The sequence below is a fragment of the Lampetra planeri genome, chromosome 5 (genome assembly GCF_965212315.1).
Source record: "Lampetra planeri chromosome 5, kcLamPlan1.2.h2, whole genome shotgun sequence".
NCBI lineage: Eukaryota > Metazoa > Chordata > Hyperoartia > Petromyzontiformes > Petromyzontidae > Lampetra > Lampetra planeri.
The window spans coordinates 14,811,152-14,828,642 of NC_136111.1; the positions used below are offsets into that span (position 1 = coordinate 14,811,152).

The window sequence follows — 17,491 nt, forward strand, 5'->3', positions numbered from 1 at the left end:
TCTTTCGGTAAAGTCACGTAGAAGGGAAATAATAAAATAATACAAATAAAAAAACTAAATTCTCACGACGTTTCCATTGCAACACAAGCAATCGTCATCAGGTGTGAAAACCACATGATTGCTTGTGTTGCAATCGAAATGTCGTGAGAATTTTATAGTTGTATTTTTATTATTTTATTATTTCCCTTCTACGTGACTTTACCGAAAGAACCAAGAACATTGTGAACTGAGTTGTATTCTCGGCCACAACTGATGTCGGTGGCGAGTGATCTGTGAACTGGTCCGGGGGCCAATCAACTTCATAAACCCGCACTGATCAGTATGGTGATGTATGGCCAAACAATAACCATGTGGAGTGGATTGCCAAAGGGCTGTAAAATGAAAATAACCTTTCAATAATGACAAGTTGCACCTTGGCTTAATAACAATCTATCTTGTCTGGCCAGTTTCCTTCTCCGAGCATAACTTCAGTGCTATAACATAAACTTAATTCTCCACGCAAATGAGATCTATATGGATGTAGGCAACATGCTTTTGATGATCGTCTGTCCACTTCTGGATGAAAGTGTCCCCTGCCATCGGCATTCCTCATGCTCGTGTGATACCGCAAGTCCATCTGAGGTCCATGAACTAAGCTTATCGCTCCCTCTCTGGATTGTTCTTTCCGTTGGCTGGCATTCTGCCACTAGTCTCGTCCTTCAGCTGTCTTCCCTGCCAGCAATGAAAATTGCTTTTTTCTTGCCCAAGCCGACTTTTTTTCCCGGTCAACGTTCCCTGATCCATGCGTTTCTGAATGTACTGGAATGTCTCTGAACGCATCGTTCCGTGTAAACGTAACGACCGAGCAGAAATCCCGTAATGCCGTGAGCAGCCATCACCTGCGGCCATTGCCCCCCCCCCGCACCTTCCTCCTGTTCGTTTGCACTTTTTTGTTGTGTTCCGAAAAGTTTTAGGTGGGGGGGAAACGAACTGAGTTATGAAGGGCGCAAAGCTCTGCTGCCAGACATCTCAATAAAATGTTTGGAAGATGTTTCCACAATGGTCCCTCATTTAGAATATATTTTCCTCATATTAATTTAAAACTTTTAATATTCGGGAAGATGTTCACGCCCTTGGTGACATATCTTCCCCATACGGAAGAACGCATTTACCCATGGGGATTTATCTCCTTCAAGAATAATATATTTTAAAAAAGGATTGTTTGAACAATTTTTTTTGCATTTAACACCCAATATATTGGTCTGTCGCCTGCCTTTCCGTACCTAACCGACAGTGGGCCGTTACAGAATGCCCTATTGAGTTCTAAATTAACTTTTAACGCATTATGTGTTTGTGTTCTCGCTACCAGCCGTACCACATCAACGTCGGGTACCTGCCGGACAACGACCCGACTCACGGCAGCGCCGACCCCAGGCACGGTCGCGGTGACCGCCGGGAGCCGCGGCGGGGCGAACACCGAGATCCACCGCGGGACGACTACCGGGACCCGCCTCGCGGAGACAACCGAGACACCCGTCGGGACAACTACCGGGACCCCCCGCGCAGAAACAATCGGGAGGATCGACGGGATGACTACCGGGACCCCCCGCGCAGAAACGACCGACAGGACGACTACCGGGACCCCCCGCGCAGAAACAATCGGGACGATCGTCGGGACGACTACAGAGAGCCGCCACGCGGCGACACTCGGGGTGGTCGACGGGACGACTACAGAGAGCCCCCACGGGACGACTATCGAGACCCTCCCCGAGCGGACAACTGGGATGCGCGACGGGGCGACGTCGGTGATCCGCCGCCTCAATACGTAGCAGCCCCACAGAGCAACGTGCGAGCAGTCCCCCACGCGAGTGCCGCCAACGGGAGTGCCTCCCACACGAGTGCCCCCCGCACGAGTGCCCCCCGCACGAGTGCCCCCCATGTAAACGTCGCGGTCCCGGCGGCGTACGTCAACCAGCCGCCGCCGCTGAACGCTGCCAAGAAGGAGCAGAGTGAGTTGTGCTCAATCGCGATGGGGACGAGGGGTCCACAGTGAGACGTCGTCCCAGCCAGGGGGCGTGCGTCACTACTTGGAGTACTTTTACCACTCGGGAATGAAAGCTGTCTGATCGGATTTGGGTTAGCGGTTTTAACCGGTTAAGATAAATTAGCATCCCAATCTGTGCTGTCGGCTGCTGTTTTGTTAGCTGTATGTTACGATGAAGTAAAAGAATAAACGTTGATACGGCACTATTTAATGCTAACTGAATCATCTGGGTATTATCCACAACACGATAGACTGCATTAACTGGGTATGCATTAAATGCATTGGAGGAATTGATAACACTTTTATCCAGATAACACTGCGGAGATTGAGCGATGAAATCTGCTCATGAGAAAAGCTACATGGCTTTTTTCATCATGAGTCCATCAGGTATTGCAGAAACTTGGTGTGGCCTTTATCCAGCCGTGGATAGATCAGATCATGGCTGTTGATGACCATTAATGGGGTGTTGTGAATACGTATAGACAGTGCTGTGTATGCATTTCTCTGCACATAGTTAATTAAAAGTGCAATTCTAAACAATTTCTGACGGTATACTTTGGGGGAAACCCCCATCAAACAGCCATATACATTTAACATTTTCCCGCATCCTGTTTTAAAATATAAAATGTTATAACCTATGGGGAATTCCCAAAGTGAACTCTGCTGTGTTTGCAGTAGTAAAGCATTTTTCACTGCTGCTACAGTCTGAGACACCATGACTAAATCATTCAGGTCGAACAACTTTACTTATGTAACTTACGGATTTTAATTGTCACCGTTAGGAAACGGCGAAACCGTAGCTATTTAAAGCTTAATCCCTGGGCAGTAGGGGGAGTTGGATGTTGCTATTAATAGAAGCGGCTCCAGTAGAGCGTCTTTGAGCAGTTGGGAAATGCAGTACAGTACAACTCTTTATTGTCTCCGTGATAGAGGGCCGGGGGGGGGACCATGTAATTCACAGAAGCAGAATTGTGGATAATGGGGTGGATTGAACCCCCGAGTGGGAACTCTGACGGTTGAGCGCTGTCCTCCATCGTCGCCCACATTATTGGTTACGACGATGCGACCATAGCGACTGCGATCCGTTAGTCCGCGCATCCGCATTGGCACATGACTCCCAGTGTGGCGTAATTGAAACACCACCGCGTGCAGCATCACAATGGTTTGATTCCCGGGGGAACATTTGTAGCTCGTTTGCATTTTTACACTTTTAGTTTTTTTGTTTCACAGAGGTAGTGCGTTCGCCACTTGTCGCAGAGGTTTTGCGGTTTGAATTAAAGCGGCCGCCCTGATTAATCCTGCAGCTGTATTATCTGTAGAAAATAGTATGCGCCGTCTGCTTCAGTGGATGTTAAAGATCCCGTGAAGTAATTCGCAAGAGTAGGCCATTGCGTGCCAATGTCGTGGTGTAAATTCTCAAAGTTTAAAAAATTATGCACAAATCAACATCGCACCCAACTTCAAACATTTAAAAAGTCCAAAGATTTGGTGAGGCTTTCCAGGATGGAACAACAAGCACGTCGTGTTGTTCTTGGCGTTGCCTGTGTAAACGTTGGAGCGCGTGTGCACGTGTGGACGCATGTAGGCAGTTGCTGCCTGACTCGGCGGACGCTGATCATTATCGCCATCGTCGCCACGGTGTTGATCATCGCAGGAGTTGCCGCGGCCGTGGCACTCATACGTACGTATGCGCTCGCAAACCATGGGTTCACGCGCACGCCAGGTTAACGCGCGTAGTGCACGTGAAATGGGGCTATAACACCACTGAGGAGAAGCGTGGGGATGCGTAGTACCGGCTCGCTGCACTGCACGTTAATCACAAGCAGTGCATACGACTCCAGAGCGTGAGAATAGGCGGGAGAGGGGAGGCTCGTGGGGACGAGTCACGTGACACGGGTCGGCTAAAGGAGTAAATGGTCAATGTGCTTTCGAGATCATAAATCAGAGGTAAGAGTTAAGTTGCGTTATTTATTAATTTCAATATCCCTGCTTCATATTGTTATTGCTACTTAAACCTGACACTTTATTGTCCTTCCCTGCACCTCCTATTTACACGGCTCGCTACGTATGGTGTGAAAGAAGTTCAACATGCATAGTTATTTAAATTGTTCAGCCAATATGGGCCTTTAAGGTGTGTCTGAACTCTACTTCAGTAGTTGGTGCGAGTAAATCTGACACCACACACACACACAACCCTCGCCCACGGAGACGGAGGCACTCGTGAGCTTGTACAGACAGGGATGAGGCCGTAGGCACTCGAACCGTCGTGTGAATCCCAACTGTGTGGAGTGATGAGTGGTTGTCCACTCCGATGTGTGGGTCTTCTCCAGACACTACGCTTTCTTCCCAAACGTGCATTGATAGAATTGACCCAATAACCCAATAAGTATAACCCGTAAAAACAAAGTTTTCCACTATAAATGTTTTATATGCGTGGCGGCTAGAGTCCTCTCGTCCTCTGGCTTGAGATGGCTGCCACCTATGGGTCAGATGATTGCATTGCACCATTAAGCAATTGGTAATTAAGTATAATATTTTTGTCCTAAAAAGTGTAAAATTTAGGAAAAACATTTTCACGAACATTAATTGTCACGCACAACGAGTCTGTGTGGAAAATGTCAGCTCGATTGGATCACGGGAAGTGGGTTAAAAAACGACCGAAAGATTTGCATGGTCCTAAGCAAGCAAGCGAACTTAATATAAAGGATTTAAAAATGCAGGACCCTCCTGAAAAAGCTTTTGAGACTCCAGAGTCGACGGCGTTGATATGATTATTATTGCTGTTGTGTGCGTGCATGAACTCTCTGCATACGATCAGGCAGTGTGGTTCTGCCAGCTCTTTGGGGGCTCTAAGCAACAAAAATATTTTTGGGCATCGCATGACTACAAATGTTATCTTCTGGATAAGCGGCGTAACAAGGTAATGCACCAATTACAATGATAAATATTTTAGAACTGCTATTAAACATTGTAATTGGTGCACCCTTGTTATTTTATGAACCTGAGCTACTGGGCTGGGGCGGGGTGTCCCAAGCTCTGGCTTGCTCTGTTTTTGCTGAGCCTCTCCACTGTACAGGTCTCACTTCCTTGTAAGAATAAGAGAATACAATAAATAATCTCTTGCCTGAGGCCAAACTACGGTTCCTAACACGATCCAAAGACAACTGCACGGGCATGCCAGGCGAGTCTTGTGGCGAGACCACCTTCGGCCAAAGCCGCTATGTCCTCTGCTTGTTTTTTTAAATTATTATTACCCAACCCTGGATGGCAGGAACAAGATCTGCACGCACAGGGTAACTGTAAATTTGCTTGGCGATTTCAAGCGCAGTTTGTGTTTACACATGGACCCAGGGGGGGGTCTCCTCTTCGCCGTGTCATGCTTGCAGGGAGAACTTGTTTTTTTGCGTAAGAATGTGGCATTGGACAAAGTTGCATGGGCATGGTGCTCAGGGGCGACCCTTCCATATAGGCGAACGAGGCGGTTGCCGAGGGCACCAAGTTCAGTGGGGCGCCAAATTCGAGGGGAAAAAATACTAATTGAAAACATAAAATAACGAAGATGTAATTTTTTTTCTATTCCCGTACAGAGGGAATATTAATTATAATTACCGGTAATTTCTCAACATTTCTGAGAATTTATTAATGCACAAATAAATACCATGATTCGAACTGAAATATATTGTCTAGCTGTCGTTTACAAATCTCTTCTGAAAAATTTGTATCTCTTTTATCTGATCTCAGAAACATTGGTTGTACAGACGGATGGACAAACCGAATAATTATGCCTCTGTTTAAAAAAAAAATGGTTAAAAAACATAAAATGTAACATAATAGGGGCAAGATGTTTCCCAGTTTACCAAAAAACTTCAGCCTAGATCTGCCCTTGGGGTTTGGGGGCATGTATTGCATGGTTCGCCATAGGGCCCCATTTGCTGGCAGCTAGTCTAGGGCCACCCCTGATGGTGCTCGCCCTGAAACACATTGCGTGGCTTGTCACCTGGAATAAGCATGCTCAAGCAGAGGGTTCGTTAGTTTCAGACACGTCTTGAGTTGCAGCTGTATTTCGATGCTACATCAACTTGTGTTGTAGTATGACCAGGTAAAGGCATAGTTATGCAGTGTACAGGCGGTGCAACTGCACCTGGGCTAACGGACCGCAGCAGCCCAGGTGCCGGGCATCGAAGGAGCGGGGAGATTTTTAAAGGGGGCCCCCATTTCATTGCTAGCACCGGGGGCCCATGCTGGCCAGTCTATGCCACAATCACCGGGCTAAACTACGTGTGTGTTTGCATGTGTGCAGTGCTGAAGGATCCGTGTCAGTCCGACTCTGTTCGTTGTAATGGAGTCAGAGACTGCGTCAACGGCACAGACGAGCACGGATGCGGTAAGGAACAAACAGCGCACGGGGCTACACCGAGCACGCACACTGGTGCGGTGTGGAAACACCAGCAATGGGAGACAAAAGCGGTCCGGCATGGTACTGGCTACGCAACCCACTCGTGAGCTTTGCCAGCCTTCATAGGTGGCCACTACCAGCACTTGCCCCAACAACCTGCACAGGCTACATAGGGATCTTTGTCTTTGTGTGGAGAGCAGCACGCAGCAGTGGAGATCAAGCGTACCTGCAGGTGTGGAACACGGCAGCCGGCGTGTTTGCCATGGTGTGTTTCGAGAATTTCACAAGGGTCTACGCCGAGCAGGCCTGCGCGCTCATGGGATACGACAGGTGACGCTCAACGCAGGATCTCGCGCACACCCACGCTGCCCTTCAACCCACGGCGCGAGCGGGTACCGCACCACACTTGAACGCAGGGCTGTCTCGCAACACCGCAGCAGGAGCTCCACGGGGCTGGCACGGGGAAAGAACACCGCGATAGTGTTGTGGAGCCACATTCGATGGCTTTGGAATCATTATTAGCTGTGATTTGGAGACTTTCTGCCATTCTCGTGAAGCGTGCCATGTTGTGTGATGGTTTTTCATTGTTTTTGTGCGTGTGGTTGTAGCAGCGGTACTGTCACGTGGAGTCCGATCGCACCTTCGGCGGGGGCTGTCGTCGCCGTGAGCACCGATGCTGCTGAAAATGCCAACCTACAGCTCGCCTACGCCCCAAGGTCAGCTCTACGGCGCGACTTGCACACACCCCGCTTCTTCTTCTTGGTTCTTTCGGTAAAGTCACGTAGAAGGGAAATAATAAAATAATAATAATGGAAACTAATAAAATAATTATTTTATTATGTTTTATTTTTATTATTTTATTATTTCCCTTCTACGTGACTTTACCGAAAGAACCAAGAAGATGAATCCCTGCAGTCACGAAAGCTTTAAATCGAAATTTACCCCGCTTCTTCTTCGATGCCTCGTTGTTTGCGACCGTGGGGGCTCTCCCGGCCGAGCCGCCCCAGCGCGGCGTTGCTTCGTGAAAGTTTCTTCCAGTGTCGTCTTCTTCACTGATCTGTCTTCACTGCTTCCTGCTCTGGTCTCTAAACTCACCGTCCCAGCTGATACGCGGTCGGCCACGGTCTCTTGAGTCATCTACTCGTCATTCCAACACTTTGCATGCTTTTAGCCTTCGTGGGCTTCTGTATATGTCCATAATGTTGGAGCTTCAGTCTCTGTTGTATTTATAAGAGTCTTGTTTAAAGTTCTGTAAGTACTCGATACCACCACGTGATAGGTGTTCTTCAAGTGATTGATGTAACAAAAAGACCCTTGGTATTACATTATATCTTACCGAATGCTAAAAAAAATGAACCTTTTTCCATTGCTGGATGAACACCTCCCTACACCGTGTTGGTCATAGGGTGTAGTGTTGTTTGACTATACCTCCCCATGCCGGTCAACGTGGCGTGGTGAAGGGAGGGTCCCAGTATCAGTTAAGATCTCTATCACTCACCACTGGTTGTTAGCCATGGTCAGGAATATTAATTGAGGTGGCCAGGTTCATAGAATAGTTCATAAACCTAAATTTGAAGCTTTCATGACTGCAAGGATTCATATTCTTGGGTTTTTTCGGTAAAAGTCACGTAGGTAAAAAATTTAAATTAAATAAAAATCACGACGTTTCGGAGGCAACACAAGCCTCCGTCTTCAGGTGGAACCATCACAGCACGCTCGCTGTATCAAGTATCTCTTGGAATTTCTCATTTACTTGATACAGCAAGCGTGCTGTGATGGTTCCACCTGAAGACGGAGGCTTGTGTTGCCTCCGAAACGTCGTGATTTTTATTTTATTTTTATTTTTTACCTACGTGAATAGTTCATGAACCACTGCATCACTGCTCCACCCATTCTATTTATGGGTTCTAGTGAATTAAATGTTTCTTGATAATGTGACGTGGCCGTAATTACACCGTGATTAATGTATCCCCTCTCTCTTTCCACAGCAATTGCCCGGGTAATTTCGTCAGCATTTCGTGCCTAGGTGAGTTCACGTTGCATGTTAAATGCAGCGTTTGCATGGTCGTTGGTTGCGTGGAAGTGGAGAAGCATGGGGTGTATATGTTTTGTGTGTGTGTATATATATAGAATTTCTTTTTTCTTATCATTAAATTGACTTGCCGAAGACTGGTACCAGCAGTGTCAAAATTGGGCTCTTTGGAGTAGCGACGCCACTACAGGAGCAACTATATCAAATAATACGGACGAAACGTCAAATATCTTAGACGCACACATGACGGTAAAATGAAAAAAGAGTTAAAATCAGATTAAATCACAACGCACTATCTGGCTGGACATATACTATTCCACCCTTGCTTATAAGCCTGTGTTTGTGGTGAACTTTGTCGTGTGTTTGCATGTGGCGTTTGCGTTGCCGTGTGTCACTGCTCGTGCACCGTGGGGTCGTGGCGTTCACGCAGCGTGCCCGCATGCGGCATGAATGCGCGGTGTGTCCGCACGCCCACGTCGTGCGCCTTGGAGGCCGCGTACGGTGCATTCCGCTGTCCACACGCAATGCTCCCCATCGCTCCGGCCACCTATAGCAGAGTTCTTCTGTTTGACGGACCCGTTAAGGCCTCTTGGCAGTGGCCTGCCAGGGGATATGCCCGTCTGAGACTTAATGCGACAGATTAGTGAGATGCAAGAGCGGTAAACAAATTTCAAGAGAACTTTAGACAAAAGTTGCAGTGGGGACGACAGTGAGGTGAAAGCGAGACCGACGAGAGAGAAAGAGAGACTGTTTAGTCTGCTCTGTCGCGTTGCTGCATGCTGTCGTGTGGTGTGTGCGCGCGCCTGTGCTCAGCGTGTGGGTCCAGCACCAAGAGCACCTCGCGCATTGTCGGGGGGCAAGCTGCACAGTTGGGCTCGTGGCCGTGGCAAGTCTCGCTGCAATTTAACGGCCATCACACGTGTGGCGGGACGCTTCTGACCCCCACGTGGGTGCTCTCTGCCGCCCACTGCTTTCAGGGGTGAGTGTTCGTCCGGCACTGTGCTACACCCGCGCCGCTCGCGAGCACTGGGGTCGCCGCGATGTGACCTTGCGATAAGTCGCATGATATTCGGCCCACATTAATAACATTTGTCCGTTTTGCAAGATATTGCCACGGGGCGATTGTCTTGTCACTCGTTTTAATTATCGAAAGTGTGTGTTTAATCCTCCTGACGAAAGATTCATGAAACGGCAAAGACAATCTTTAAAGTTATAAATAAATACGTATTGCCCGTGAAATTTGTGCCTTACAAAACTTGTGTGGAGTAATTCAATGTTATGGTAATTATGACATAATTTTTGTATTGGGTTTGATAAAAAAAAATTCTGGTGTTGCTAGCAGCGCGTGCATTGTAAGTGCTGAAGATTGTGAAGTTATGAAGGTTGAGAGACTGACAGATGCAGGCTTGTGCTGAGAAAGCTGCAGTGTAGAAGCTGATGAGCAATAATTATTTGCACTGGAAGTACACCACTGAACCAAATAAACACGCTTAAGTCAACCCAAGTTCCAACTTGCAGCATGCACCACGACACGAACTTGTCTTGTTTTTTTGCTTGTCATTTCCCCCAGTTGTATCCCCCCCCCTCCCTCTTGTGTCGAGGGGGAACTCCGAGAAGTAAATTTCATGCCCCGTGTCCGGGACGCTCTTGAAGGCCCCCATAGGCTCGGGTAGCTGGTGCGATAGCAACGAAGCAATCGTTTGCTCGTCCAATACGCAGGGCGCTAAGGCAGTCCCATTTAATCTAATTTATTTATTATAATACGCGCCTTTATTACATGTGTTTCATATGTAACATAAAGGACTGCACTGGCAGTGCTGTACAAGCACAGGCCAAAAAAAACATCACCGCCTGTAGTTTTTAGCAAAGGTTTGCAGTGTTTTGCTGCCAGGAATGTGGATGCTCTGGTGAGTTCTATGGAACACAGGCGAGGGTTTGTTCAAACGGCCCTAATTGTGTTAAAAGAGGGGAGGGATGTGAGATGCCATATTGGAGGAGGGGATCGGGTATGGTCGGTTCTGGCTCAAGATGTTATCGGTCTCTCTGAGGTAAAGCGCGTGCCAAGTCTTCAGAGTGTGAAGGATTGAGGCATTCATGAGCTGGACAGTGCGGTGTGTTCAGAGAAGGCTGGGAGTGGCAGGCTGACGCTGCTAAACTTGAGACTGCACCACTGGCCCGTCTACCTGCATTCCTGGAGATGCACTGTGTGCGGACGATAATCATGGTTACCGCACTAGGGAGGTGTGCATGTTTGACAAGCGTCCGTAGCCATACTTTTTTCACACTGTACGTATCCAACCATGCTAAGTGGAGGTGGAGAAGGACAACACATTAAGCACAATAAACAGTTCTAAATGAAAGTGTGTACGTTACAAAAAATATAACAATGACATTACAAGTTTAACAGTAACATACAGAACCTCTAAAATGGCGAATTAACCCCGTTACATTACTTCTCCATCATGTGCCATACGACAGCCTAATAAGAGCAGCAATGTACACGTGCGCACGCATTACGTACACACACGTGCGCACGCATTACGTACACACGTGCGCGTGCACAAACATTGCCCTCCGTTCACATTGCACGCACACGTCCCGCGCGGTCGGCACGACGCGCTCGTGACCAGACGAGGTCGTTCTCTCCGCTGGCGCTGGGGGGGTGGGCGGTGCACGGGCGACAGAGGTTGACGCCATGCTCGTTGGGCCGGGAGAACCCACTCCGATTAATTACCTCGGACCCGACATGTGGAACGTAACGTGAAATATGCATTGCGCATCAAAAGAATGCAAGAAAGGTCGCATCTTCCCTGTTCGGTTGTTGACGGCACGTTGATTTTGGTGTCGCGTCGAAGCATTTCGTGAAGTCCCAGTGAAATTCCCTGCTCCAGGCTGGGGATCCATATCCGAGAGGAGGGTGACCTCACCTCGAACCTCGCAGGCAGTTCATCAGCATGAATTCAAGCTAACCACACTGCTGATTGAACACTATGTCAAAACGGCTCAAGAGTTTGCTGGTCTTGAAAAAATGGTGCTGACGTTATGCACTCACAGAAGGCTGTGGGGCCGATCTTGAGAGGCTGAACTCTTTCTGTGTAGGAATCCATGCAATGTAGATTATAGCACTGTTGGTGGAAAGTGCGTGAAAGTAATGAGCAAGAGACTTTTGTTTGAAGCAAATCTTTGTTTGCGGATTGAAAAAAAATTGCAGCCACTTGTGAATTTACTCATTTATGCAAGACTCTCCACATGTTTTAATCATTGTGTCGTTTGACCATACTTCACCATGCTGGACTGGACGGTGCACATTGGTGATGGGTGGAGGCCCAGCGCTGGTTAAGACATCACTCGCCACTGATATTTGTCGTGGCTCGGAATTGAACTGAGGTTGCTGGGTTTCTTGCAAAGTTCCATGAACACTGCTCCTCCACCTCAGGAGTTCATGGAACTTTAATACAGCCCCCAAAGAGACCTGGGTTTTTGCATTCGTTATTCATCCAGTGGTCACAATCCTGCACGGATACAAATGAATTCCATAATGTGCTGGGCATCTATATTCTTTCAAATAATAATTGTATGATTACATGTGGGGTCTCCTCTTCTTCCCCTGTGGATGGGGGGGGGGGGAGCCCCTACCATTTTATCGATGTGAAAAGTTTCTCAGCTGGGCACTCAGAAAAATTATTACTTTCATGCATCCATTGCTCTGTTCATGCAAGCGCTAGTTGGAAGCTTGATGTTTGTGTGTCTGGTGCGGTGTGCTGCAGGGATATGGCGACCAGCGATAGCTGGCAGGCGAACCTGGGCATCATCAATCAGCCCGGCTCCAACACCCACAGCATCTCCAAAATCATCACCAATTCGCAATACGTGGACAACACCAACAACGACTACGACATCGCCCTCGTGAAGCTCGGCAGCCCAATGAGCATGAGCAACAGTGCGTGTCCTCCACACTGCGGCACAAACTCGCCAAATCCGCGCACACGCACGAACTCCACGCGATCGGCTGAACACCTGTGCAAAGACCAGAGACAGACCCCCACCTCCCCCCACAGTTGTATGGACTGTTGGGGGACAGGTGCTATTAACGGGCACCAATTAAATTTGGCACAGAGTATGAGGTGGTGGTGGTGGTTTGGCCACCGCCATGCTCGGCTGCGGTTGTCTCCCCGTTACTGTTGTTCGCGCATTGCACCACGTACTAATTTAAGGCCAAGTCGACCTAGGAGGAGGGGGGGGGACCTTGGGACCGTTTCAGATGATCATCACTGACCTTTATCCGTGGTCTGGAATCGTACTCTGGTCGCCGGGTTGTGCAGCACGTTGCACTTGTTATTAAGCAGCCACTCTGCACTGCGTGTGTGTGCGCACGTGCCCTCGTATGCGCACTCGGAGCCCGTAGTGTTTGCACGATCACCTTGCCGAGTTGGTTGGTTGTGGTCACTGCATTGTATTCGCGTATTTAAGTGCACTGGACTAATGTTCTCGTTTTTTTGTTGCTGTGTCGTAGCGATCGGTCCAGCTTGTTTGCCAAACTACCAAACGGACTTCGCAGTGGGAATGAACTGCTGGATCACAGGGTGGGGTGCCACAAAGGTCTCAGGTAACGTGGTTTCTTGCCCTCGCTATACCACCGTCACTTCCTTGTGCACTCGCGGGCATCGTGGTTAGTGCACTGTGCCCACGGGGGCCCACATGGGGTCCTCTGGACCCGGATAGCTGGGGCCCATGGGGCCCACGAAGCCAAGCAAGGCTGTGAAAGTCTTTTATGTTGAGGCCAGAGTCAAGGCCAGTCGAGGGATGATCCTCCAGGCTGAACATGGCTCATGATGATGACTCGTTTGTGTTACGGTGCGAGGGCATGTGCTGACCTGTATTTGCTTGGATGTGTGTGCTTTTGTGTGACATGCAGGTGCCGCATCGCCGACTCTTCAGGAAGTTATGGTGCCGATACTGAGCACCGAAACATGCAACGCCGGAAACTCTTACAATGGGCAGATCACGTCGCGCATGGTGTGCGCCGGCTACATGGCAGGAGGCCAGGATGCATGCCAGGTAACGCACGAGCCACCAGAACGTTGGGTCATCTACACATTCCACATGCACGCGCACATAAGCAGCCTACGGTACACACACACGAGGAGAGTTGTACAAAAATGCGTCACGGCGGAATTATCAGTATCATCCGCCATGGTAAAATTCACTGCTAGATGGACGCATTCCCATGCCAGCACCGTCTCTTGCAGTCCTACGATGTAGTAATCCAAGCAGTACGCGCACATGAGCTGGATGTCCGCTCGGGCGTGAAATCCATTCCTCAGCGCTGCTTATTGACCAATCAACCATAATCTCTTCTCACCGCTTGTCATGAACAGGCCCACTTATTACACCTTTTAACCTGTGTATTGTCTATAATTCAAATTTATGTGGTAGATTGTAGGCAATAAAGGTAACGAGACAAAGGTCTGCTTCACCACTGAAAACGAAACGTTGAATTCAGCCTATGGGTGTTCCTGACTAATGTTTTGCAGAAGCATGTGTCCCGGTATAGACATTCTGAGCCGCCTCAGCAGGCGGGCCTGCTGGGTTGTGTGCCGCAATTATTAGGTTGGGATCCACGTAATCTATGGGGCCCGTTTAGCGTAAATGAGAACAGCAGTGGCAGAATCATCAGTAACATTAATGAGAGTTCAGAATCGGTGGTGGAGAGTCGTATACTCTGATGTTTGTCATCATCATCATCAGCTATGATCTATCAACAATGAGATTACAGTAACACCCCGATTTACGTCCTCCTGCTTAACGTACTCAACTTAGTGAAACCAAATCCCATTTTATGTACTGTGGTAGCTCGCCATTACGCACTCGAGATTTACCAACTTAACCATTAAGCCCCACATTTTTTACATTCCCGGCAAACATTCAGGCGCCAGATGTCCAGAAGCGCCCAAGCAAGCGTTGGCGTCCCTGACCGACTCTCGGTTATTTTGCGTGTACTCTGTTAATATTTTTTCCCCCACATAGCGTATTTAATTACATTATTTCTTATGGCGAAAAATGCTTCGATTTAGAGACTTTTGATTTACGTTCTGGTTTTCTGGAATGCATCCTGGGCCTAGACCGGGGTACATCTGTTCCTCCAGCACGAGCCGATTTCATTGCTCGATGTCAATGGTTGACATTCCACTCCGTCGACTCGGATGTTCTTGATCTCATTCGTGGTTTTTTCGAGTGTGGTCACTTATACATAGACAAAGAAATTAAGCAGACTTGGGACAAATGCTGTTATTGAGAACCTGTGAAGGCCGGCACGACACACGAGGGGCTGGGTTGCCAGCACCATTCCTCGTGGCGATGTTTACACACCGCACCAGGTACTCATTTGATGCGGAGTCGACCTTGGGTAGACCCAGGACCTGGTTAAAAAATTGTCACTGGTGTTGGCCGTGAGAAGGATTCAAACTCAGGTTGTCAAGTTCGTAGTGCAGCGCGCTAACCACTGCACTATCGCTCCCCACATAGAAAGTTAAAACTGGTCCAGAGTTTGCCGGCTTAAAACAAATGCAAAGAGCAGTGGTCCAAAAGGCCTTTAGGCCTATAAACCTAAATTGTATTTTGATGTTGTAATATTTTAATTAACTGCACCGGTGTAATACAATGTGTTATGTATACTGTGTGTGCTGCAGGGAGACAGTGGAGGCCCTCTGGTTTGCCAAACCGGTACCAGCTGGTTTGTTGTCGGGGCCACCAGCTTTGGGGAGGGATGCGCACTGACCAATTTCCCTGGAGTGTATTCCCGCGTCACGGCGTACCTCGACTGGATACACGGAACAATGCAGGCAAGGCACACAGTTCACCCAGCACATCGCTGCACCGTGATGCACGCATCCCACTCGTGCTCAATGACTCTGCACCCCACAACGCATGGCACGCAATGCCACCATTCGTGAAGACGCCATGGAGAGCTGTCAAACGTCACAACGCGGCACAACACAACCTGCCTACAACATGACACGCATGTCTCATGCCACGTGTTAGGTGTTTGGCTACTGTGTACATGACGTGTGCAAATGTGTAAAAAAAAATTTACATACATGCTTTGCATGTGTACTGCTTCGAGTTTACAGTTTATATTAAAACTCTACAGTGAGATAGATGTAAAAAATACTCGACACATTAGTCAATAACACTATGGCCTTAAAATGCATTTCTGGAAATGTTACCAAATAATTTGGATCGAGAGATACATTTATATACCATAGCAGTTCACCAGCTGCTTGGTCTGGGACTGTAATCATTCCCTTTGTTTGGTTGATGCCTCATTGCACGTGTGTGTGTGTGTACAGTGTACATTGTGCTAATATTTGAATACACGTATAACAATTGTTCCTGTTATACTTTCAGGATGGTAACTGATTCTACAAACGGCAAGAGGGAAGGGACTTCACATCCCGTCGCCTCGTCAGGCCTCGCCCGTTCAGTGCTGGGATCACTTTGCCTGGCCACGTTATTCTTCACCTGCTTGAATCCTGCTTTGGTCTTGCCTGCCACGTTTTTCCTCGCCTTATCTCGCCTTGCCTTATCTCCTCTCATGCCTTGCCGTACTGGGACTTGCCTCTGACCCAGTGGCATTGCATGATTGGCATGAGCCCTATGCAAAAATTAAATGGGGCTCCCTGTTCAATTGGCGCCCCTCCTTTGTAGCTCGGCATCTGGGCCTCTCCAGCACCACGGAACCCCGGTTCAGTTGCAAATCCGTTTGCATGCTACTCGATAGCTATGCCACTGCTCTGACACAGCATGTGCTTATAGACATGTGTTCGTGTGTATGCGCGCATACGCACCCATCTCCATTATTCCTACTCGTGCTATACAGTTATCAAGTCCACGTCTTTTGCGCCAGATGTTTGTTTTAGGACGAAACTTAACTCCGTTGCAGGAGCTATAAACGTTCGGTGGTGCACACCTGCATATGCAGCACCGTCGCAACAAGCCTGGTCAGCGCCAGTCGCATCGATGTCTGTGCACCTGAGTCGGACGCAGGACGGCCGTGCCCTTCACCATAAAATGAAGAACCTGGAGCTACCCCAACATTTTAGTGGCTTGCAATTCGGAAAGTCGCAATACGAGCGATGTTCAAAAAGTTTTTTATTTAAATAAAAAACACATTTAATGATTTACACTTTTTATTTTTTTATTTTACAAGAGTAATACTTCATTGTATTTTGAGTGCTGCAGTCAACAGAACGGTTGTTTCCTTGGCGTGGAGTCAAACGTTGAGACGCCGTCTCTGACCCATCTGGCTTTGCTCAGGACATGGCCATGCCGTTTAAAATGGTTTGGGCCCTAGATTAAAAAATTGTCACAAAGTTTTAATCTGCCTGTGATCCTGACCTGAACTGCAAAAACACACGTTCTTATAAGATTGTTTTTTATGTTATAGCGATTCTGCTGAAATGCATCCACGTGTGTAAGGGTTTTATATTCCGTAGCTGCTGTTACACGGCGCACTGACCATGGATAGTTTTTGTAGCTTCAAGGTGCAACTGCTTGACATGTGGGTGTCGCTGTGCAGGCCGTGACAATACAAACAGGACCATAAATCGTCTTTAACATCGCATAACATTTAGCAAGCTGCAGGCAACACAAATGTCAAAAATTATCCATGACATCATTGTGCTTATCGGAGCAGAAGTCAAACTAATGGAATAATTTCATCATTTTGTATGATTGTCAATCTTGAAAAAAACGTGTATATTTAGTCTACATTCATTAAAATTTTTATGATTTTAATTGACTAATGAGTCACACTTTTTTTGTGAGTGGCGTACTTGGTTTTAGTGAGATACAAATCTCCAATCTGTAAAGCCCGTGGGTTTAGGACCAAGGTTTTATCGGCATCATCTGATTCACAAAGAATTAGGCCAGACGACCACCGAGTTGCCCGATCAAGAAAAAACTAATCCGGGAGTGATCGCAAATCATGCTTGTTTTTAATATCTTAAACATGACACCGGCTGCATAACTCAAACATGTT

General features: G+C 47.9%; 1 protein-coding gene across 1 annotated transcript in view; it reads left to right on the forward strand.

Annotated features, from left to right (window-relative positions):
* Positions 1-17,247, forward strand: part of LOC144718972 (transmembrane protease serine 3-like) — a 31,053-nt gene extending 13,806 nt beyond the window's left edge. Inside the window, exons 2-13 of the mRNA XM_078594628.1 lie at positions 1,349-1,988; positions 3,609-3,704; positions 6,324-6,407; positions 6,620-6,749; positions 7,028-7,135; positions 8,408-8,445; positions 9,265-9,430; positions 12,219-12,391; positions 12,965-13,057; positions 13,367-13,509; positions 15,141-15,293; positions 15,859-17,247. Of these exons, the coding sequence (XP_078450754.1) occupies positions 1,349-1,988; positions 3,609-3,704; positions 6,324-6,407; positions 6,620-6,749; positions 7,028-7,135; positions 8,408-8,445; positions 9,265-9,430; positions 12,219-12,391; positions 12,965-13,057; positions 13,367-13,509; positions 15,141-15,293; positions 15,859-15,870 (1,836 nt within the window). The 3' untranslated portion in view covers positions 15,871-17,247. The remainder of the gene's footprint in view (positions 1-1,348; positions 1,989-3,608; positions 3,705-6,323; positions 6,408-6,619; positions 6,750-7,027; positions 7,136-8,407; positions 8,446-9,264; positions 9,431-12,218; positions 12,392-12,964; positions 13,058-13,366; positions 13,510-15,140; positions 15,294-15,858) is intronic.
* Positions 17,248-17,491: the final 244 nt, after the last annotated feature.